Source organism: Scyliorhinus torazame, chromosome 6 (assembly GCF_047496885.1).
Source record: "Scyliorhinus torazame isolate Kashiwa2021f chromosome 6, sScyTor2.1, whole genome shotgun sequence".
Lineage (NCBI taxonomy): Eukaryota > Metazoa > Chordata > Chondrichthyes > Carcharhiniformes > Scyliorhinidae > Scyliorhinus > Scyliorhinus torazame.
In genome coordinates this window covers 93990572-94015593 of record NC_092712.1, presented here as the reverse complement: position 1 = coordinate 94015593, position 25022 = coordinate 93990572, and the positions used below count along the sequence as shown (strand labels likewise).

Sequence of the window (25022 nt, the reverse complement as noted above, 5' to 3'; positions counted from 1 at the left end):
GGGCATCATTGTAGTGGTTCTCCGCCTCATTGCGTGGCCTCCGTACAGGCGTCATCAGCCACGATCGCAATGGGTAGCTCCTGTCGCCCAGCAACCAGCCCCTCAGCAGGGGATGGCGTCCCTCGTACATGCCGGTGATGTATGACCGCGACAAAACGTATGAGTCGTGTACACTGCCCGGATAACGGGCGCAGACGTGCAGGATCATCATGCGGTGGTCGCAGACCACCTGTATGTTCATCGAATAGATCCCCTTCCTATTGGTGAACACGGCCCTGTTATCTGCAGGTGGCCGCACAGCGACGTGCATCCCATCAATCGCGCCCTGGACCATGGGGAACCCGGCCAAGGCAGAGAAGCCCACGACCCGGGCATCTTGGCTGGCCCGGTCCATAGGGAAGCGGATGTAGTGGTGCGCCATGGCATATAGGGCGTCTGTCACTGCCCGGATGCACCGGTGCACCGATGTCTGCGATATGCCGGACAGGTCCCCATTCGGTGCCTGGAATGAACCCGTTGCATAAAAGTTCAGGGCCACCGTAACCTGGACGGACACGGGGAGAGGGTGTCCCTCGCCAGTGCCACGCGGTGACAGGTGTTCCAGCAGGTGGCAGATGTGTGCCACGGTTTCCCGCCTCATCCGGAGTCTCCTCCTGCATTCCCGGTCCGTGATGTCCTGGTATGACTGTCGGGGGCGCCCTCGGGTGCCTCCGTTGCCGTGGGGCCGCGACGTCCTCCTCCCCCTCCTCGTCCTGTCATTCAGGTGTCCCTCCAGTCTGGACGGCTGCCGCCGGCCCCCCTGCGGTAGCCTGCGCCACCTCTCTGGCACGCTCCTCCTCCTCCTCCTCATCCAGGGCAACATAGACATTAGCGGCTGCCGCCACGGCGGCCAACATCGCTGGCTGATCGGAAAATATGACGGCCTGGTGGTGGTGGTGGTGGGCGGGGGGGGGGGGGAAACGACGACATGTCATCATTGCCCATATCCCCTCCTCCCCCCAGCCAGGTGGCATGGACCGCATTGGTCCAACTGTTGGAGGCTGGCACCTGGCCAGGTGGACCAACTCACTTGCCCTCGCACCCCCCCCTCCCCGGCACGGACCCCATCCTCCTCCTCCCCGGCACGGACCCCCCATCCTCCTCCCCGGCAAGGACCCCATCCCCCCTCCCCGGCACGGACCCTCCCATCCTCCCTCCCCGGCACGGACCCCCATCCTCCTCACCGGCACGGACCCCCTCATCCTCCTCCCCGGCACGGATCCCCCATCCTCCTCCCCGGCACGGCCCCCCCATCCCCCCTCCCCGGCACGGACCCCCCCATCCTCCTCCCCGGCACGGATCCCCCCATCCCCCCTCCCCGGCACGGACCCCCCCATCCTTCTCCCCGGCACGGACCCCATCCCCCCTCCCCGGCACGGACCCCATCCTCATCCCCGGCACGGACCGCCCCCCATCCCCCCTCCCCGGCACGGACCCCCCCATCCTCCTCCCCGGCACGGACCCCATCCTCCTCCCCGGCACGGACCCCATCCTCCTCCCCGGCACGGACCCCATCCTCCTCCCCGGCACGGACCCCCCCCAACCTCCTCCCCGGCACGGACCCCCCCATCCCCCCTCCCCAGCACAGACCCCATCCTCCTCCCCGACATGGACCCCCCCATCCTCCTCCCCGGCACGGACCCCCCATCCTCCTCCCCGGCACGGACCCCCCCAACCTCCTCCCCGGCACGGACCCCCCCATCCCCCCTCCCCAGCACAGACCCCATCCTCCTCCCCGACACGGACCCCCCCCATCCTCCTCCCCGGCACGGATCCCATCCTCCTCCCCGGCACGGACCCCCCCAACCTCCTCCCCGGCACGGACCCCCCCATCCCCCCTCCCCAGCACAGACCCCATCCTCCTCCCCGACACGGACCCCCCCATCCTCCTCCCCGGCACGGACCCCCCTATCCTCCTCCCCGGCACGGACCCCATCCTCCTCCCCGGCACGGAACCCCCCATCCTCCTCCCCGGCACGGACCCTCCCCATCCCCCCTCCCCGGCACGGACCCCATCCTCCTCCCCGGCACGGACCCCCCCATCCTCCTCCCCGGCACGGACCCCATCCTCCTCCCCGGCACGGAACCCCCCATCCTCCTCCCCGGCACGGACCCTCCCCATCCCCCCTCCCCGGCACGGACCCCATCCTCCTCCCCGGCACGGACCCCCCCATCCTCCTCCCCGGCACGGACCCCCCCATCCCCCCTCCCTGGCACGGACCCCCCATCCTCCTCCCCGGCACGGACCCCCCCATCGACCCTCCCCGGCACGGACCCCCCCATCCTCCTCCCCGGCACGGACCTCCCCATCCCCCCTCCCCGGCACGGACCCCCCCCATCCTCCTCCCCGGCACGGACCTCCCCATCCCCCCTCCCCGGCACGGACCCCCCCATCCTCCTCCCCGGCACAGACCCCCCGTCCCCCCTCCCCGGCACGGAACCCCCCATCCTCCTCCCCGGCACGGATCCCATCCTCCTCCCCGGCACGGACCCCCCCAACCTCCTCCCCGGCACGGACCCCCCCATCCCCCCTCCCCAGCACAGACCCCATCCTCCTCCCCGACACGGACCCCCCCATCCTCCTCCCCGGCACGGATCCCATCCTCCTCCCCGGCACGGACCCCCCCAACCTCCTCCCCGGCACGGACCCCCCCAACCTCCTCCCCGGCACGGACCCCCCCATTCCCCCTCCCCAGCACAGACCCCATCCTCCTCCCCGACACGGATCCCCCCATCCTCCTCCCCGGCACGGACCCCCCTATCCTCCTCCCCGGCACGGACCCCATCCTCCTCCCCGGCACGGAACCCCCCATCCTCCTCCCCGGCACGGACCCCCCCCATCCCCCCTCCCCGGCACGGACCCCATCCTCCTCCCCGGCACGGACCCCCCCATCCTCCTCCCCGGCACGGACCCCCCCCCATCCCCCCTTCCCGGCACGGACCCCCCCATCCCCCCTCCCCGGCACGGACCCCCCCCCATCCTCCTCCTCGGCACGGACCTCCCCATCCCCCCTCCCCGGCACGGACCCCCCCCATCCTCCTCCCTGGCACGGACCCCCCGTCCCCCCTCCCCGGCACGGAACCCCCCATCCTCCTCCTCGGCACGGACCTCCCCATCCCCCCTCCCCGGCACGGACCCCCCCCCATCCTCCTCCTCGGCACGGACCTCCCCATCCCCCCTCCCCGGCACGGACCCCCCCCATCCTCCTCCCTGGCACGGATCTCCCCATCCCCCCTCCCCGGCACGGACCCCCCCATCCTCCTCCCCGGCACGGACCCCCGTCCCCCCTCCCCGGCACGGAACCCCCCATCCTCCTCCCCGGCACGGATCCCATCCTCCTCTCCGGCACGGACCCCCCCATCCTCCTCCCCGGCACGAACCCCATCCCCCCTCCCGGCACGGACACCATCCTCCTCCCCGGCAAGGATCCCATCCTCCTCCCCGGCACTCACCCCCCCTCCCGGCACTCCCCCGGAGCCCAGTCCACTCTAACCCCCCCCCCCGCCGCACACACACACACAAAACCCTACACACACCTCTCCCCCACACATTCAGACTGCGGCCACGCCATCGCCTCTCCAGCGGCCAACCCCCCAGGCCGTCACCCACCTCCACGTTGGTCGGCGTAAACCTTGAGCACAGGTTGACGCCGATTGAAAGGAGGTTTGATTTACGCCGACGTGACCCATCATCACGTCGACGGGACTTCGGCCCATCCGGACGGGAGAATATCGACAGGCCCAAAATCGATTGCCTTGCGCCCACCCGTGCCATTCTCCGAGGTCTGCGGCGCCATTGACGCCCCGCCGACTTTTCTCCCTTCGGAGACTTCGGCGGGCGCGGAATTCACGGCGGCCAACGGCCATTCTCCGACCCGCTGGGGGGTCGGAGAATGACGCCCCAGACTTCTGACTTGTAGATGGTGGAAAGGCGTTTGGGAGTGAGGAAGTGAGTTATTCACCATAGGATTCCTGTACGAAATCTTACAACACCAGGTTAAAGTCCAACAGGTTTGTTTCGATGTCACTAGCTTTCGGAGCACAGCTCCTTCCTCAGGTGAATCATCCCCGGCACGGACCCCCCCATCTTCCTCCCCGGCACGGACCCCCCCATCCCCCCTCCCTGGCACGGACCCCCCATCCTCCTCCCCGGCACGGACCCCCCCAACCCCCCTCCCCGGCACGGACCCCCCCCCATCCTCCTCCCCGGCACGGACCTCCCCATCCCCCCTCCCCAGCACGGAAGGAACCTGAGGAAGGAGCTGTGCTCCGAAAGCTAGTGACATCGAAACAAACCTGTTGGACTTTAACCTGGTGTTGTAAGATTTCGTACTGTGCTCACCCCAGTCCAACGCTGGCATCTCCACATCATAGGATTCCTAGCCTCTGATCTGCTCTTCAAGCCACTATTTCTGTATGGCTAGTCCAGGCTTCCATCGTAGGTCATAGTTTACTAGGCAACAGTGTTACTTGCACTCCAATATGCTTCAGAGTCTTGGGCAACTTGCAGAAGGCACCTTAAAGTAGTAGAGAAGTACCACCAGCAGTATCCTCACAAGATCCTCCAAATTCTGACAATAAAGGCAGTCCAGCAGCACTGTCCTCTCCCAAGTCAACTTGCCTACATCAAGCTCAAGTCACTCAAAACCAGTCCTGTGGTATGGGACATGTCCTTAATTGCCTGATACCAGACTCCCAAAGCTAATGTGCTACTTCAAACTTGACCACAGCAGGTAACTCCCAGGAGTGCAGTAGAAATGCTTTAAGTATGTCCTCAAAACAACCTTGAAGATACCATATACCCGTTGACTTACAGGAGCCTCTAGTCAACCATATACAGTATGCTCATTCAGCAAGGCACCAAACACAGATGGAAGCAATGACGTAGAGGGCTAGTAATCAAGATACTTGGATTTTCATATTTCGCACTCAACAATTCATAAATTACAAATTACAACTTTGCGCCAAACAAAAAAGACAAAAAAAGAACCAACACATATATTTACAAGCAAGTGTCTTTCCTACAACTGTGGCCGTGACCCCGCTCTGGATGGCATACATATCTTACAATCCCTAATATGGCCAAAGCACGTATTTGCAAGTGTCTATTTACAGTTTGGTTTGGGCCTTAGCTTGCAACTTTTGGACATGGCTCCACCCTCACTCCCACAACCCTGGACATGCCCAGAGCATGTAGGTGTGGTTGGCCAGGCCTCCATGGCACTATTTGCATCCGTAAAGAACCTACTCATTCGAATTCTGGTTGGGTGCTCTCTGTTAGGCTCAGCTCTGCGCAAGTGGAGGTGAAGTTCGGCCTGTGCAGTACTTCGATCCAGAGTCCTCGCCCTATCTCTATTCCCAGCTCCTCCTCCCATTTTTTTCTTTGTCTCGTCCAGGGCGGAACATACCTCCCCGAAAAGTCGCCTGTTCATGTCCGCACAGTTTCCCTTCCCTCGGTCGTCCGTGCCCAGCAGTTCTTCTCCTTCCAAGTATTCTGGTACGTGGGATTCGTCGTTGTTTCCTTGCAGAGGAAGCTTTTGACCTGAATATATCTCAGGTGGTTTCTTCTTGGGAAGTGGAACCTATCCGTGAGATCCCCCAGAATCGCTACTCTATCATCCGTGTACATGTCCCTCACGATCAGAGTCCCCTTGTCCTGTCTCCACATTTTGAAGGTGGCGTCCATTATTGCGGGAGAGAATCTGTGGTTGTTACAGATGGGAGAGCGGCTGTGGCTAGGGATTGGAGGGACATCCCTATGCAGAAACTTTCTTCCATCTTCACCCACTTGGCTCCCGGTTCCTTTGCAGCATTTTAACATTTTTACAATACTAGCGCACATACCCCCCCTCCCCCTGCCGAACCATCCCCCACCCCCCACCAGAACCTAAAATGTAAGACAAACAAACCCCACCTTTGGTGGAACCCCTCATCTGCCCCTCGCAGAGCAAATTTCACCTTCTCCAGATACAGGAAATCCATTAGATCTCCCAGACACATCGAGGCAGAGGGTGGAAAAGCTGATCTCCACCCCAACACAACCCACCTGCGAGCAATCAATGAGGTGAAGGCTAAAACATCTGCCCCTGCACCCGTCTGCAGTTCCGGCAGGACTGACACGCCGAATATGGCCTCTAGGGGACCCGGTTCCAAATCCATGTGCTGAACCTCAGACTTGGTGCTGAAAAACCACCCCCAAAATTTCTCCAACTTCAGGCAGGACCAGAACATACGGACATGGTTAGCTGGGGCCCTCCCATACTGCTCGCAGCTATCCTCCACCCACTCAAACAGCCGGCTCATCCTCGCGTTCGTTAAGTGCACCCGATACACCACTTTTAATTGAATCAACTCCAGCCTTGTGCACGAGGTAGAGGCGTTAACCCTTCACAGCACTTCGGACCAAAATACTTCTTCCAACACCATCCCCAAGTCTTCCCCCCCACCTGGTCTTAATCCCTTCCATGGACTTCTTGTCCTCCTCCATAATTGCTCCTGGTTTCTTAACCCATCCCCTTACTCTTTCTGCAGTGGCCACCCAGTTGTAGAACTGTAGGTTCGGGAGGGCCAGGCTTCCCACGTTCTTTCTCCCATGTAGGACCTTCTTGAAGCTCCTCGGGCTCTTCCCCCACCACACAAATGCCACGATTAGTTTATTGACTGTGTTTAAAAAGGCCTTGGGGATGTAGATTGGGACAGATCTGAACAGGAAGAGGAACCTGGGCAGCAGGTTCACTTTAATCATCAGTATTATCCTTGCAACGGAGAGTGGGAGTGGGCCCCACCTTTGCAGGTCCTTTTCGACTTTCTCCACCAGATTCATCAGGTTCCATTTGTGGATCCGTGTCCAGTTGTAGGCTACATGGATCCCCAGGTAACGGAATTTGGTTTGGGCTTGCTTAAGCAGCAGTCCCCCCAGCTCTGTCCCTCCCCCTCCAGCGGGTTCACATGGAAGATCTCGCTCTTGCTGAGCTTAAGCTTGTAACCTGAGAAGGCTCCAATCTCCTTCAGGAGTTTTGTTATCCCTTCCACGCTGGTCTGGGCGTACAGAATGTAAAAGAGCAGGTCATCCACGTAGAGTGAAAGTTTATGCTCTCTGTCCTCCCTTTGGATACCTTTCCACCCCTTCGCCGCTCTGAGGGTGATTGTCAGTGGCTCTTTTGCGAGAGCAAACAGCAGCGGGGATAGCGGGGATCCCTGCCTCGTGCCTCTGTTCAGCCAGAAGTATCTAGAGCTGGTGGTGTTTGTCTATACGCTCGCCATAGGAGCATCGTTCAGTAGTTTCACCCAGGAGGGCCCAAACCCAAATTGTTCCAGTACCTCCATGAGGTACTTTCGACTCTGTCAAAGGCCTTTTCTGCGTCCAAGGAGATAATCACTTCAGGTGTTCTCTCCCCAGATGGAGTCATTATCACGGTCAGCAGACTCTTGATGTTCAATGTTAGCTGTCTGCCCTTGACAAAGCCCATCCGGTCCTCCGCGACTACCTCTGGAACCCTTCCTAAAACAAACATTCACTCCCTCCACTACTGATAAACAGTGGCAGCAGTGTGTACTCTCTACAAGATGCATTGCAAGAACTCACCAGCCTCCTTACTCAGCACCTTCCAAATCCATGACACTACCATCTAGAAGAAAAACGGCAGTAGATGCATGAGAACACCACCTGCAACATCTCCTCCAAATCACACAGCACCCTGGCTTGGAACTATATCACCATTCCCTCATTGTCGCTGGGTCAAAACCTGGTACTCCCTCCTTAACAACACTGTGGGTGCACCTGCACCAAATGAACTGCAACGGTTCAAGAAGGCAGCTACAGGCACATTCTCAATGGCAATCAGGGATGGGCAATAAATGTTGGTCTAGCCAACGAAGCCCACATCCCTTGAATGAATAAAAAGAAATGGTAGTGGCACAGTTCTGTGACCACCTCCATTGTGAACTGTAGCCCCTGCAGACACTGCTCTCAGTTTAGGTGCAGGTTGAAGTGTTCTCTGAAAACATTAGGTGAGCAAGGTGTCTTGGTGAGAGCCCACTCCCTGTCGCACAAGAAGAATTACAACTATACCTCCTATGAATGGATGTAAGCAGCACACTCAGAGACCTTTCAAAACCTCACCACTCATTCCAAAGATCAAGCATAGTCTCTTCTTGTTGAAAGAAAATTCTGTCAACTCCGCCAACAACACGAGGTGTTCCACTACCTCTCAAGTGACAAAACAAAAGGTCAAAAGCAACTCATCTGAAAGTTGGAGAATGGTGCCTTTAAATAACAGTGATGTAAGTTCCCTAGTACAGCTGAACTCAAGTGCAGTTGAGTTTATTTAAAAGAGGGCTGTAACAGGAATAATGGGATCTAAAATGACAGTCAGGTGCCAACTCAGCATTCAACGCTGCCTAACTTTGCAGTCTGTCCATTAGGAATGTTTTGGTGCACACATGGGATGTCGCTCTATAACCCTTCAAATCAGAGCTGTGTTGGAAGTAATTGGGACATAATAATAATAATCGCTTATTGTCACAAGTAGGCTTCAATGAAGTTACTGTGAAAAGCCCCTAGTCGCCACATTCTGGCGCCTGTTTGGGGAATCCGGTACGGAAATTGAACCTGCGCTGCTGGCATTGTTCTGCATTGCAAGCCAGCTATTTAGCACACTGTGATAAACCAGGCCCTGGTTGGACAGGAGATCCTGTCAGTTTTTCTGTCACTTGGCTCCTGTGGCATCAAAATCAATGGTGCTACAGAGCCAAATAATGTGGCCATAAACTAGAAGGAATGGGGGAAAAATCAGATCATGCATTAATGAGATAAATTTTAAAATATACTTGCTAAATGCACCCTTCCGGTGCCAATATTGGAAGGTAAATGTAAACAGAGTCAGCAATACGAACCTTGAATCCAGCATTGATCCTTGCTATTTCATCAGCAAGCTGTTGTTTAAAGCTATTACGAAGAACTTCAATTCTCTGCAAAAAGTAAAACAAACTAGTTCAGACAATAAGCTATTGTTAGCATATTGTCCAATAGGAAGACTTCAAAGACTGTACTTTCTCCTTACTGCATGCTAGGCCAAACATAGAATCTTGTATATATATTTTCCTCTCTGTTCAAGTTTTATAAAGGTCAAAATACACTAGCTCAGCATATAACCACACGTTTCCAACAGCTAAGGAATAATCACCAGTGGAAGCAAAGCAGTTCAGCCAGCAAACACCAGGTCGAAACATGATCCTCTCTATTGTCAAGTGTTTAAGTAGTTAGCAGTGGCAATGTCGTTTCAGACAACAGTACCTCTTTTTGTTTTAAATAAAATAAGGACCATATTATATTACAATGATAAAGCAAATGGAATAAAGAGCTCCTTTTCCAAATTTCTACATTACATACATGGCACAGTGGCAAGCACTGCTGCCTCACAGTGCCAGGGATCCGGGTTCAATTTTGGCCTTGGGTCTGTGTGGAGTTTACTGTGGGAGGAAACTGGAGCACCAGGAGGAAACCCACGCAGACACGGGGAGAATGGGCAAACTCGTAAGTTGGAAAGCTCCAGATGGAGCAGTTGAAGGCGTTTATTAAAGAGGAGTCCCGCCAGCAACGAAAGGAGATGCACGAGGATCGGCTGAAAAGATTGATAGAGTGAGTGGAGAAATGTCTCGAGGCGCAGGGGTCACAGATACGGGAGATGGAGAAGATGTTAGCTGACGACAATGATCGGGTGGGTCATTGGAGGTGGAAGTGGGGCTCCCGGGGGTCATTTGCAAATCACTGAGGGCAAAGGTAGAGGAGCAGAACAGGTCCAGAAGATAGAATTTGCGTATCATCAGCCTGGCGAAATGTGTGGAAGGTACAAGTTGATGTACCGTCAATTACCACGAGACGGGAATGGTGGAACAATTGAGGCTTTATTGAACAAGATGTTGTGCCTCCTGGAGCTGGAACCAGAATGGATGCAGCGCAGAAGAGCACACACTTTATACGCCGCCTGCTGGGCGGAGCCAGCAGGCAGGGATTTACCGTCGTACCTGTAATATACGGGCAGTGCCGTAATATATACAATATACCACTAGTGGTGTTTACCACATTCACCCCCTGTTAAAGAAAGAGTCCGGCGGGGGTGACGGAAATTAAGTCTGTCAGGGGCTTTGCCCTTCCGCTGCGATCGCCTCAGTCCTGGTGGTGATGTGGGCGCCGACGTGGTCACCTGCGACTCCGGGACGTGTTGTCCTCATCTTCGTCACCCCTGAGTGGATCCAGCGTGAGCACGGATCCTATTGGGGTGGGGGCTGCAGTGAGGTTCGCTGGAGGGAGGGTGAGTGACGCAGGGGTGAATGATGCAACCGGGGGGGGGAAGGAGCGAGGGCTGTGGGTGGGGACCCAGCGGGTGCCAGGTCCTGGAGGGAGACTGTGATTTGGCACCCGTCGGGGTGTGCCACGTAGGCGTACTGCGGGTTTGCATGTAGGAGGTGGACTTTCTCGACCAGTGGGTCCGATTTATGGCTCCGCACATGCTTCCGGAGGAGGACGGGTCAAGGAACTGTCAACCATGTTGGGAGCGAGACCCCGGAGGTCCTCCTGGGGAAGGCAAACATACGTTCATGAGGGGTCTGATTAGTGCCGGTGCAGAGGAGCGACCGGAAGGAGTGGAGCGCGTCGGGGAGGACCTCCTGCCAGCGGGAGACCGGGAGATTTTCAGACCGCAGGGCCAGCAGGACGGCCTTCCAGACCGTCCCATTCTCCCTCTCCACCTGCCCATTTCCCCGGGGGTTGTAGCTGGTCGTCCAACTCGAGGCGATGCCCTTGCTGAGCAGGCGCTGACGCAGCTCATCGCTCATGAATGAGGATCCCCGATCGCTGTGGATGTAGGTGGGGAAACCAAACCAGAGTGAAGATGCTGTGCAGGGCTTTAATTAACGTGGCAGAGGTCATGTCGGAGCATGGGATGATGAAGGGGAACCGGGAGTACTCATCAATTACTTTGAGGAAGTACACCTTGCAGTCGGTGGAGGGGAGGGGCCCTTTGATTAGTAAGTTTGCAGACGACACAAAGGTTGGTGGAATTGCGGATAGCGATGAGGACTGTCAGAGGATACAGCAGGATTTAGATTGTTTGGAGACTTGGGCGGAGAGATGGCAGATGGAGTTTAATCCGGACAAATGTGAGGTAATGCATTTTGGAAGGTCTAATGCAGGTAGGGAATATACAGTGAATGGTAGAACCCTCAAGAGTATTGAAAGTCAAATAGATCTAGGAGTACAGGTCCACAGGTCATTGAAAGGGGCAACACAGGTGGAGAAGGTAGTCAAGAAGGCATACGGCATGTTTGCCTTCATTGGCCGGGGCATTGAGTATAAGAATTGGCAAGTCATGTTGCAGCTGTATAGAATCTTAGTTAGGCCACACTTGGAGTATAGTGTTCAATTCTGGTCGCCACACTACCAGAAGGATGTGGAGGCTTTAGAGAGGGTGCAGAAGAGATTTACCAGAATGTTGCCTGGTATGGAGGGCATTAGCTATGAGGAGCGGTTGAATAAACTCGGTTTGTTCTCACTGGAACGAAGGAGGTTGAGGGGAGACCTGATAGAGGTCTACAAAATTATGAGGGGCATAGACAGAGTGGATAGTCAGAGGCTTTTCCCCAGGGTAGAGGGGTCAATTACTAGGGGGCATAGGTTTAAGGTGAGAGGGGCAAGGTTTAGAGTAGATGTACGAGGCAAGTTTTTTACGCAGAGGGTAGTGGGTGCCTGGAACTCGCTACCGGAGGAGGTGGTGGAAGCAGGGACGATAGTGACATTTAAGGGGCATCTTGACAAATACATGAATAGGATGGGAATAGAGGGATACGGACCCAGGAAGTGTAGAAGATTGTAGTTTAGTCGGGCAGCATGGTCGGCACAGGCTTGGAGGGCCGAAGGGCCTGTTCCTGTGCTGTACATTTCTTTGTTTTTGTTGTTCTTTGAAGTCCATGCTGAGGCATTCAAAGGGGTGGGAGCCCTTCACCAGGTGTGCTCGATCTGGCCTGTAGAAGTGCATCTTGTACTCTACGCAGACTTGGCAGTCTCTGGTGACGGTCCTGACATCCTCAATGGAGTAGGGCAGGTTGCGGGCCTTGACAAAATGGAAGAACCGGGTGACCCCCGGGTGGCAGAGGGCATAGTGGAGAGCCCGGAGTCGGTCTACCTGTGCACTGGCACATGTACCACGGGATAGGGCATCTGGGGGCTCATTGAGCTTCCCTGGGTGATACAAGATCTCATAGTTATAGGTGGAGATCTCGATCTTCCACCTCAAGATCTTGTCATTTTTGATCTTGCCCTGCTGTGTATTAATAAACATGAAGGCAACCGACCGTTGGTCAGTGAGGAGAGTGAATCTCCTGCCGGCCAGGTAATGCCTCCAACGCCGCACAGCTTCCACAATGGCTTGGTCTTCCTTCTCGACAGAGGAGTGCCGAATTTCGGAGGCATGGAGGGTGCGGGAAAAGAAAGCCACGGGCCTGCCTGCTTGGTTGAGGGTGGCGGCCAGAGCCACGTCCGATGCATCGCTCTCCACTTGGAAGGGAGGGACTCGTGCATCGTGGCCTTGGCGATGTCCGCCTTGATGTGGTTGAAGTCCTGGCGGGCCCTCAGCCGTCAGGGGAAAAACTGTGGACGTGATGAGTGGGCGGGCCTTGTCGGCATAATTAAGTACCCACTGGGCGTAATATGAGAAAAACCCCAGGCAACATTACAGGGCCTTGGGGCAGTGGGGGAGAGGGAGTTCCAGGAGGAGGCGCATGCGGTGGGGGTCGGGCCCTAGGACTCCATTTTCCACTACATAGCCAAGGATGGCTAAGCGGTTGGTGCGGAACACGCATTTCTCCTTATTGTAGGTGGGGTCAAGGAGTTTGGCAGTATGGAGGAATTTTTGGAGGTTTGCATCGTGGTCCTGTTGATCATGGCCACAGATGGTGACGTTATCTAGGTACGGGAATATGGCTTGCAGCCCGTACTGGTCAACCATTCGGTCCATCTCTTGCTGGAAGACCGAGACCCCATTGGTGACGCCGAAGAGAACCCTAAGGAAGAGATAGAGGCAGCCATCTGCTTCAAACGCAGTGTATTGGCGGTCCTCCAGGCGGATGGGGAGCTGGTGGTAGGCGGACTTCAATTCTACTGTTGAAAAGACTCAATACTGCGCAATCTGATTGACCAATTCAGATATGCGTGGGAGGGGGTACGCGTCGAGCTGCGTGTACCGATTGATGGTCTGACTGTAGTCAATGACTATCCTGTGCTTCTCCCCAGTTTTCACTACCACTACTTGAGCTCTCCAGGGGCTGTTGCTCGCCTCGATGATCCCCTCCCGCAGAAACCGTTGGACCTCCGACCTGATAAAGGTCCTGTCCTGGAGACTGTATCGTCTGCTTCTAGTGGCGACGGGTTTGCAGTCTGGGGTGAGGTTCGCAAACAGGGAAGGTGGATCGACTTTAAGAGTCATGAGGCCGCAGACGGTGAGGGGGGGCAGGGATCCACCGAATTTCAAAGTCAGGGTTTGGAGATGGCACTGAAAATCCAGGCCAAGCAACAGGGCAGCGCAGAGGTGGGGGAGGACGTAGAGCCGGAAGTTGCTGAACTCTATGCCGTGGACGGTGAGGGTCGCGATACAGTACCCGCGGATTTCAACAGAATGGGATCCGGAGGCCAGGGAGATTTTCTGGGTGATGGGGTGTACCAGGAGGGAGCAGCGCCTTATCGTAGTGGAGTGGATGAAACTCTCTGTGGTCCCGGAGTCAAAGAGGCAGGTCGTCTTGTGCCCGTTGATCTTCACCATCGTCGTAGCGGTCGCGAGGCCGAGACTGATCCAGGGTGATGGAGGTGAGCTACGGAAGATGCTGGGAGGTCCCGGGCTGATCAGTGGTGGCGGAGGTAGCAGTAGGTGGCGAACGGCCAGACGAGCAGGGGTCCTGAGGCGTGGTCCAAAATGGCGCTGAAGATGGCGGCGCACACGGGGCACACATGGCGGACGGCATCAAAGATGGCGGCGCCCATGGGCCGCACGTGGCTTGCGGTGGGGAAGATGGCGGCGCCCATGGGCCACACGTGGCTTGCAGAGGGGAAGATGGCGGCGCCCCTGGGTTGCACGTGGGAGGTGTAGAAATGCCAGGCCTGGAAACAGCGGCGACCGACCGAGCCTGGCAAACAGAAACAAAGTGCCCTTTATTCCCACACCCGTTGCAGGTCGCGCTCCGCGCCGGGCAGCGCTGCCTGGGGTGTTTGCTTTGTCCACAAAAATAACACTTGGGCCCCCCAGAGTTGGCTGGCTGCCACGCAGCGCAGGCTTGCGGTGAGCTGGAGTCGGCAGCTGGTGGGGCCTACAATGCCCATGAGGGTGCCACGTGGTCTGGGGTGTAGGACTGCAGGTTACAGGAGGCCACTTCTAATGAATTAGCAAGCTGCCCAGTCCCTCCGAGATCGAGCGTACCCCCTTCCAATAGTCGCTGGCGGACATACGTAGACTTCATGCCCGTGGCATAAGCGTCTCTAATTAAAAGTTTGGTGTGTTGGACTGCCAAAACTGCCTGGCAGTCACAGTTCCTACCGAGAATCTGTAGGGCCCGTAAGAAATCGTCCAGAGTCTCCCCGGGAGTTGCTGTCTCGTGGCCAGGAGGTGCCTGGTGTACACTTGATTTACCGGTTTAACGTAATGTTCCTTCAGGAGCATCATCGCTTCGGAGTAGGTGGGCGCATCCCGGATGAGGGGAAAAATGTCAGGGCTCACCCGTGAGTAAAGGACTTGGAGCTTCTGCGAGTCCAAGGGTTCTTCAGTGGCTGCTCTGAGGTACAGTACGAAGTCTTACAACACCAGGTTAAAGTCCAACAGGTTTGTTTCGATGTCACCAGCTTTTGGAGCGCTGCTCCTTCCTCAGGTGAATGAAGAGGTCTCCACATCATGCTCTGAGGTAGCCTTCGAAGCAGGCTAGCCAGTGGTCGAAGGTGGAAGTGGCTTTGTCTGCGTGAGGGCTCAGCTGCAGGAGATCGGGCTTGATGAGGAAATCCATCTTTTAAAATCTTGTTCAATAAATTTACATACAATATACCACTAGTGGTGTTTACCACACAAGTGCCACAAGATACATTTGGTTGAAGTCAGATTTAGAAAGAAGATTTTAGATAAAGGTACTCTGGTTTAGACTCCTGTATAAGAGGCAATTTGTAGGAATAGATCGCGTGTGATTTTATAACCTAAGAATTACTAATATCAGAAAGGGCAGACAAAAAATTAAAAGAAGTTACACAAAATGGCTGTTAGCTGAGTTAGCAATACAAAAGTCACAAAATGGCCTTCAGCTGAATTAGTCACATTCCTGAACAATCATTAGCTGGGTTAAGTTGCAAACTGGTATAAATAACATAATGTAATTACAGTCAGCAGAGTTAGTCAGGGAGACAAGAATGATTGATATCAAGGCATTGAATGGGAACCAGACATGGCAGATTCTGGGGAGTACTTCACCAGCGAGTGACAACAGCTCCACAGGACAAGGAGCATTATGTATCCTCGCCAGCCCAAGGTCACCGATGCAGGCAGGAAAGATAACTTTAACAGTTAGTATGAGTGACTTCTTCATGAAGTTAGGGGCTAGTAAAATTCCAACCCACTTTATATAATGTCAAATTTAATTGGATATATAACTAATGTATGAAAACTATAACCAATATTATTGGACAAGGTCCAGCCAAAATGGGCTGTGTAGCTGTTTTGAGAAATGTGTAAGAATGGATGTTTTCCTTTGTTCGGTTGAGAGATGGTCTGGGACTTTAACAGACGCCATCTCCCCACCGGCGAAATAAACCGTTTGATGCGAGGACCTGCAGCCCTGGGCATTGAGTGATTTCTTTGGGATCCTCTCCCTCTCCCGCTAACAACCTCATCCTCACCTACCTGCCTGCTGCAGATGCATCTGCCCATGACAGTATCGGTCGAAGTGACCACTGCACAGTCCTTGTGGAGACAAAATCCCATCTTCACATTGAGGGTACCCTCCCTCGAGTTGTGTGGCACTACCACTGTGCTAAATATGATAGATTCAAAACATATCTAGCAACTCAAGACTGGGTAACCATGTGGCACTGTGGATCATCAACAGCAGAATTCTACTCAACCATAATCTGTAACCTCATGGCCCAGCATACCCCCACTCTACCATTACCACCAAGCCAGGGATAAATCCTGGTTCAATGAAGAGTGCAGGAGGGCATTCCAGGAGCAATACCAGGCATAGCTAAAATGAGGTGTCAACCCAGTGAAGCTACAAAACAGGACTAATCGCATGCCAAACAGCATAAGCAGCAAGCAATAGACAGAGCTAAGCGGTCCCACAACCAACAGATCAGGTCTAAATTTTGCAGTTTTGCCACATTTAACAAAAATTGGTGGACAATTGAACAACTCACTGGAGGAGGAGGCTCCACAAATATCCCCATCCTCAACATTGGAGGAGCCTAACACATTAGTGCAAAAGATAAGGCTTAAGCATTCGCAATAATCTTTAGCCAGAAGTGCTTTGTGGATGATCTATCTTGGCCTCCTTCAAAAGTCCCCAGCATCATAGATATCAGTCTTCAGCTAATTTGAATCACTCCACGTGATATCAAGAAACGGTTAAAGGCACTGACTACTGCAACAGCCTTGATAATATTCTAGAAATAGTGCTAAAGATTTGTGCTCCAGATTTTGCTGCACCCTAGCCAAGGTGTTCCAGTACAGCTACAATATTGGCATCTACCTGGCAATGTGCAAAATTCCCCAGGTATGTCCTGTACACAAGAAACAGGACAAATCTAATGCAATAAATTATTGCCGCATCAATTGACTTTTGATTAGCAGTAAAGTGATTGAAGGGGTCAACAGCAGCACTGTCAAGCGGCACTGGCTGTACAAGAATCTGCTCGCTCACGTTCAGTTTAGGTTCCGCTAGAGTCACTCAGCTCCTGATATCATTACAGCCTTGTTTCTAACATGAACAACAGAGCCGAATGGCAGAGGTGGGTGAGAATGACAGCTGTTGACATGGCCGCATTTGACAGAGTATGGCATCATGGTGCTTTAACAATGTCAATAGGAATCGGGTGGAAACTCTCCGCTGGTTGGAGTCATACCTGACACAAAGGAAGATGGTTGTGGCAGTTGGAGGTCAATCATCTCAGCTCCAGGATATCACTGCAGGAGTTCCTTAGGGTAGTGTCCTAGGCCCAAACATCTTCAGCTGCTTAATCAATGACTTCCCTTCCATCATAAGGTCAAAAGTGGGGATGCTCATTGATGACTGCACAATGTTCAGCACCATTCACGACTCCTCAGATAGTGAAGCAGTCCATGTCCAAATGCAGCAAGACCTGGACAATATCCAGACTTGGGCTAACAAGTGGCAAGTTACATTCGTGCCACACAAGTGCCAGGCAATGAACATTTCCAAAAAGAGAGGATCCAACCCTCACCCCTTGACATTCAATGACATTACCATCGCTGAATCTCCCACTTACCATTGACCAGATATTGAACTGGACAAACCATATAAATAGAGTTGCTTCAAGAGCAGGTCAATGGCTAAGAATCCTGTGGTGAGCAACCCATCTCCTGTCTTCCCAAAGCCAGTCCACTATCTGCAAGGCGTAAGCCAAGAGTGTAATGGAATATTCTCCACTTGCCTGGATGAGTGCAGCTCCAACAACAAGCTTAACACCATTCAGGACAAAGTAGCCCGCTTGATTGCTACCTCTTCCACAAACATTCAATCCCTCCACCACAAATAAAAGTGGCAGACATGTACAAGATGCACTGCAGAAACTCATCGAGGTTCTTTCGTCAGCATCTTCCAAACCCACAACCACTACCACCTCGAAGGACAAGGGCAACAGATACCTGGGAACAGCACCCCTGGAAGTTCCCCTCAAAGTCACTCACCTTCCTGACTTAGAAATATATCGTCGTCCCTTCATTATCGTTGGGTCAAAATCCTGGAACTCCCTCCCTAACAGCACTATAGGTGAACCTACATCATATGGACTGCAGTGATTCAAGAAGGCAGCTCTCCACCTTCTATTTTTTTTTAATAAAATATTTTTTTATTAAAGTTTTGCAAAGTTTTTCATAATAAATAGTAATAATCCTAACACAGCAAAATAGAGTGAACATTAACATAGTGCAAAAAGAGAATATACAATAGCAATTCACTAGACGTGACCCCACGCGCCTCAGTCTTCCCACACCCTCCCAATGAAGCACTCCCCTACGGGTCGCTGCTGCTGCTAACGTTTTAATTTTCCCAGAGAAGCCATCGGACGGTATTATGCCCCCGCTCAACAGCAGCAGCTCTGTACGCTTGTCAAAATTATTTACACACATAAGTAGGCATCTGTTTGTAGTGTTGTCGTCCCTTGCTTCTCCCAGACGGAGTTTGCTGTCGTTGTCGTCTCGTTCCACTTCAGCGCACTTCCGCTTCTGCAGCCCTCCCATCTTCCCCGTTTTCTCTGTTCCTGTGGACGTTAAGTTTGTTAATGTTTCCCTGCCACCCCCTCCCCCTCCGGCTCTCCTCTATTGTTCCGTCTCTTCCCTCTACCCCCCTCTCCCCGCTCCTGCCCCCCCACCGGCCAGCCCCCCCCCCCCTCCCGTGGCTCGCCTTTCCTTCCTCTTAGATTTAGCTGTCCCCTCTCCCGGTCTATCTCTCCCTCTCATGCTTTGGCTACTCTCTCCTGTTTCTTGGCTACCTGGCTATTCTTCTGCTTGTTTGTTGGCCACAAACAGGTCTCGGAACAATTGGCTGAATGGCTCCCATGTTCTGTGGAAGCCTTCGTCTGACCCTCGGATGGCGAATTTGATTTTCTCCATTTGGAGAGATTCCGAGAGGTCGGACAGCCAGTCTGCAGCTTTGGGTACTGACAGTCAGGTACATATACACGGACGGCAGGATCGCAACACTGGACCAACTGACAGAGAAATTCCAGCTAGCCCGGGGGAACGAGCTAAGGTACCTGCAATTAAAAAACTTCCTACGAAAGGAGACAAGGACATACCCACAACCGCCACGACAGACACTACTGGAAGAGTTACTGGACGCAAGCATACTAGATAAAAGAAACTGTAGTGACATGTATGACTGACTGGTAGAAGGGGCCGACACCGTATTGGACGCAACAAGAATGAAGTGGGAGGAGGACCTGGGGATCAAAATAGGGTGGGGACTCTGGAGCGAAGCACTGCATAGGGTCAACTCCACCTCCACGTGCGCAAGGCTCAGCCTGACGCAACTAAAAGTGGTACATAGAGCCCACTTAACAGGAACCCGTATGAGTAGATTCTTCCCGGAGGTGGAGGACAGAGGTGAGCGGTGCCAAGGAGGCCCAGCCAACCTCGCCCACATGTTCTGGTCCTGCCCCAGACTTGTGGAGTACTGGACAGCCTTCTTCGAGGCAATGTCCAAGGTGGTGGGGGTGAGGGAGGAGCCATGCCCCAAAGTGGCGGTCTTCGAGGTTTCAGGCCAGCCAGATCTATTCCTGGGGAGGAGGGCGGACGTCCTTGCCTTTCCTCCCTGATCGCCCGCTGTAGAATCCTGTTCGGCTGGCGGTCAGCTGCACCGCTCACCACCTTCTCAAGGACAACTAGGGATGGGCAATAAATGTTTGTGTCGCCAGTGATCCCAACATCCCATAAATGAAGAAAACAAATCAACCTTATTGTCATAATATACACCAGTATATTATGGTGCAGACACACACACACACACACACTGATGGACATGCAGTGAGACCAATCAGCATACACAACACCGCAGCCAATCACCAGTGAGAGCACACGTACTATAAAGACAGGAGACAGGAGAGTTCCCGCTCGTTCTAGTTGCAGCCAGCTCGGAGCACATGGCTCACAGCCTGCAACACATACATTCACCATGTGCTGAGTGCATCACCTGGTTAGGACTAGGCAAGGGTCAACAGTTAAAGCTGGTATTGCATTTACCCACAGTTCAAGTATGTTAAGATAGTTAACCTTATAATAAAATAGAGTTGCACCACTTCCAGTGTTGGTGACCTGTTTGTGATCCAGAAAGCCCAACACATCATGGTACAAGGAGTGGTTGCATACTAGCAATTCTGAGACCCACCTGCAACTAATCAGCATTCCGGCATCCTGAAGTACGGAGAACATCAACCCGCCGCCGCCGCTCCGCATCGCCGGCAATCTCGGGGTCAATTGGAAGATTTTTAAACAGCGCTTCCAGCTCTTCCTCAAAGCCACGGACAGGGAGAACGCTTCAGACACCAGGAAGATTGCTCTGCTCCTCTCCACGGCCGGGCAACACGCCATCCACATCTTCAACTCCCTCACATTCGCCGACGACGAGGATAAGACAAAGTACAAGACGGTTCTCCTCAAATTCGATACCCACTTCAGCATAGAGGTCAATGAAAACTTCGAAAGATATCTGTTCCAGCTGCGCTTGCAGGTTAAGGACGAGCCTTTCCAATCCTTTTTAACACACCTCCGCATCCTTGCGCAGTCCTGCGGCTACGGGCCCACCTCCGACTCCATGATACGCAACCAGATCGTATTTGGTGTTCTGTCGGACCCCCTGCGTCAGCAGCTCCTCAAAATTAAGCAACTCACCCTAGCGACTGCCATCGAGACCCGTGTCCTGCATGAAAATGCCACCAGCCGGTACTCCCACATAGAGACGGCTGAAACGGCGCAGCAAGGTCCCCATGAGGTGGAACGGGTCCAAACAATTGAACACCTCCAAGGCTGCAGCCTGGATGAAGGCGGCCATTTTGCGCGCTTTTCGCGGCCTCCCACGCTTGTACGGGCCAAACGAGGGGACGGTGACGTGGAGGAACGTGATGCGCAGGACCGCACCACGCAGGACCGCACCATGCATGCGCGGTGGCGCAACGAGCGTACTGACGTCACGACGTGCGGCAACTGTGGCTCCGCCTATTTAAAGCAGCAATGACCCGTAAAATCGCGACAATGCCTACGATGTGGCAGACTTGGCCACTATGCTGTCGAGCAGCTCAGCCTGCCAATTTGCATCGCTTCAGCCAGCCTCGCAGGAACGTTCGGGCAATTCAACCCACGTTCACCAAATCCGATTCCGACTTCCTGCAGATCAGTGACAACGAGGACCCGAGGGAGCCTTTTCGAGTCGCTGTTATAACAAAGAACAGGCTGTCCCCGAATCAAAACCACCAGCCGCTGTCGGTGCACAGCATTGATCCAGACGACGAGTGATGTGCCACCCTGACGGTCAACCGATCCCAGATACGATTCCGCCTGGACACTGGTGCTTCTGCTAATCTCCTAGCGTGGTCAGCCTTTCAGACCCTTGGGGTTAAACCAACCATTCTTCCGTCGACCTGCCAACTAGTGGACTACAATGGCAACGTCATTCCTGCTACCGGTTCATGCCAACTCGAAGTGACGCACAACTCGCGAAAAGCCATCCTTTCCTTCGAGATCGTGGGCTCCTTGAAGGACTCTCTGCTAGGCGCACAGGCGTGCAAACTCCTAAACCTCGTTCAACGAGTACACTCTCTCTCTCCAGGGGACATGTCTGCCTTCCAGGATGCGGACTTCAGGGCGCAACTCAACGCCATCATCGACCAGCACTGCGACGTTTTCGAAGGCATGGGCACGCTTTTATACACTTACAAACTCCTGCTCAAACAAGACGCCATGCCTGTGGTTCATGCACCTCGCAGAGTCCCAGCACCACTCAAGGACCGCCTCAAGCAGCAGCTGCAGGACCTCCAGGACCATGGTGTGCTCTCCAGAGTGACGGAACCAACCGACTGGGTCAGTTCCATGGTGTGCGTAAAGAAGCCTTCCGGCGAGCTCCGGATCTGCATTGACCCAAAGGATCTGAATCGCAACATAATGAGAGAGCATTACCCTATCCCCAAGTGCGAGGAGATCACTTGCAAGGTGGCTCGGGCCAACATCTTCACCAAACTTGACGCTTCGAAAGGATTCTGGCAAATTCAACTAGACAGGTCCAGCAGAAAGCTGTGTACCTTTAATACCCCATTTGGCAGATACTGCTACAACAGGATGCCGTTTGGGATTATATCGGCATCAGAAGTATTCCACCGGATCATGGAGCAAATGATGGAGGGCATTGAGGGTGTGCGCGTCTATGTTGACGACATCATCATTTGGTCCACCACCCCGCAGGAGCATATCAGTCACCTCCAGCGCGTTTTCAAACGAATACGGGACCAAGGCCTTCGTCTCAACAGAGCCAAATGTTCCTTCGGCCAGACGGAACTCAAGTTCCTAAGGGACCACATCTCCAGGTTGGGTGTGCGGCCGGATGCGGACAAGGTGGTAGCCATCACAGCCATGCAGAAGCCAGCGGATAAGAAGGCGGTCCTCCGATTTTTGGGCATGGTCAACTTCCTGGGGAAGTTCATCCCCAACCTCGCCTCCCATACCACAGCTCTCCGGAACCTGGTCAGGAAGATGACAGACTTCCAATGGCTTCCCGCCCACGAGCGTAAATGGGAGGAGCTTAAGACCAAGCTTACCACGGCACCGGTATTGGCATTTTTTGATCCCATGAAGGAAACAAAAATTTCAACGGATGCCAACCAATCCGGCATTGGGGCGGTGCTCCTGCAACGCAATGAGGCCTCATCATGGGCCCCCGTTGCATATGCGTCACGTGCCATGACCCCACGGAACAGCGCTACGCGCAGATCGAAAAGGAGTGCCTGGGCCTGTTGACTGGGGTCGACAAATTTCATGATGAGGTGTACGGCCTCCCCCAATTCACTGTCGAGACCAACCATCGCCCGCTGGTCAACATTATACAGAAAGACCTGAATGATATGACCCCTCGCCTCCAGCGCATTTTGCTTAAACTCCGGCGGTACGATTTCCAGCTCCTATACACCCCGGGCAAGGACCTGATCATAGCCGACGCTCGGTCCAGGGCAGTCAACACCCCTTGTGACCCAGAGGGGTTTGTCTGCCAGGTTGACGCCCATGTGGCCTTCACGGCCTCCAATCTGCCGGCCACAGATGAACGCCTTATCCACATTCGCCGCGAGACTGCGGCTGACTCCCTACTACAGCGTGTCATGCGCCACATGACGGACGGGTGGCTCAAGGGCCAATGCCCGCAGTTCTACACTATCAGGGACGATCTGGCAGTAGTCGATGGTGTCCTCCTGAAGCTGGACCGTATCGTGATCCCGCACAGCATGCGCCAGCTCGTTTTGGAACAGCTACACGAGGGCCATCTTGGCGTGGAGAAGTGCCGACGGAGGGCCCGAGAGGCTGCGTACTGGCCTGGCATCAATGAGGACATCGGCAACACAGTGCTCAACTGCCCCACCTGTCAGCGGTTCCAGCTGGCCCAACCACATGAGACCCTACAGCCCCATGAGTTGGTTACGTCCCCTTGGTCTAAGGTAGGCGTTGACCTGTTCCATGCGCTCGGCAGGGACTATATTCTGATTGAAGACTATTTTTCGAACTACCCGGAGGTCGTACGCCTGCACGACATCACATCATCGGCGGTCATCCGTGCCTGCAAGGAGACGTTTCCACTTCACGGCATCCCACTCACTGTGATGTTGGACAATGGCCTCTGCTTCGCGAGCCAGGAATGGTCCAACTTTGCCAGCAGGTACAACTTTGTGCATGTGACATCCAGTCCCCTGCACCCCCAATCCAATGACAAAGCAGAAAAGGGCGTCCACATCGTCAAACGGCTCCTCTGCAAGGCTGCCGATGCAGGATCCAACTTCTACCTCGCCTTGCTGGCCTATTGTTCGGCCCCACTCTCCACGGGCCTGTCGCCAGCCCAGCTGCTCATGGGTTGCACCCTCAGGACCACGGTGCCGTCCATTCACGTCCCAGACCTCGACCATGTTCCGGTCCGTCAGCGGATGCAACAGTCTTGTGCACAACACAAGGCGGCGCATGACGCTCGGGCGACTGATCTCCCTGCTCTGGCACCGGATGACAATGTCCGCATCCACCTTCCGGAGGGTGGCTGGTCTGCAACTGCTGTGGTTCTTCGGCAGGTGTCTCCCCGCTCGTTCACGGTTCATCTGCCAGATGGTTCCATTCGCCGCCGCAATCGGCGTGCCCTTCGTCTCATTCCACGCTCGCTACGTGATCCTCCACCGGTGCCACGCCCTCCTGTTGTCCCCAACCTGGACTATGTGGAGATTCCGAATACTCTGCATCTTCCTCACTCTGCCGTGGCCCAGCCCGTTCCTCAGACTGTGGCTCCTGACCCACCCTTGAGGCGGTCAACCAGAATTTGTCGCCCACCTCAGAGACTTGACTTATGAGTTTTACAATGTTGGACTCTTTGATCGGTTCTGTTATCCTGTTTCATTGTTCCAGTAGTTTGTATATAATGTTCATTTCGTTGTTGGTGTGACACCCTATTTCTCTGCACCAGGCAACTTCCCATGTAAATAGATTAGCCTCATGTTCATAGTCATGTAAATAACATGCACACACAAAGTCAGGTACATTCACGACACGATATTTATTGTCACGCAGGCACATGTTCTTTATATAAAAGGGGGATGTCATAATATACACCAATATATTATGGTGCAGACACACACACACACTGATGGACATGCAGTGGGACCAATCAGCATACACAACACCGCAGCCAATCACCAGTGAGAGCACACGCATGATTAAGACAGGGGACAGGAGAGTTCCCGCTCGTTCTAGTAGCAGCCAGCTCGGAGCACAGAGCTCACAGCCTGCAACACAGACATTCACCATGTGCTGAGTGCATCACCCGGTTAGGACTAGGCAAGGGTCAACAATTAAAGCTGGTATTGCATTTACCCACAGTTCAAATATGTTAATATAGTTAACCTTATAATAAAATAGAGTTGCACCACTTCCAGTGTTGTTGACCTGTTTGTGATCCAGAACACCCAACTTACGGCCTCAGAAACAGTCAAT

General features: G+C 54.2%; 1 protein-coding gene across 3 annotated transcripts in view; it reads right to left on the bottom strand.

The window, feature by feature from the left end:
* Positions 1-25022, bottom strand: part of c6h10orf67 (chromosome 6 C10orf67 homolog) — a 411757-nt gene that overhangs the window by 339431 nt on the left and 47304 nt on the right. For 2 of the 3 annotated variants that reach the window (XM_072508488.1, XM_072508485.1), the window contains exon 4: positions 8935-9009. The exons of the other annotated variant lie outside the window; for it this stretch is intronic. In XM_072508488.1, coding sequence (XP_072364589.1) covers positions 8935-9009 — 75 coding nt within the window. The remainder of the gene's footprint in view (positions 1-8934; positions 9010-25022) is intronic. 3 annotated transcript variants of the gene reach the window in all.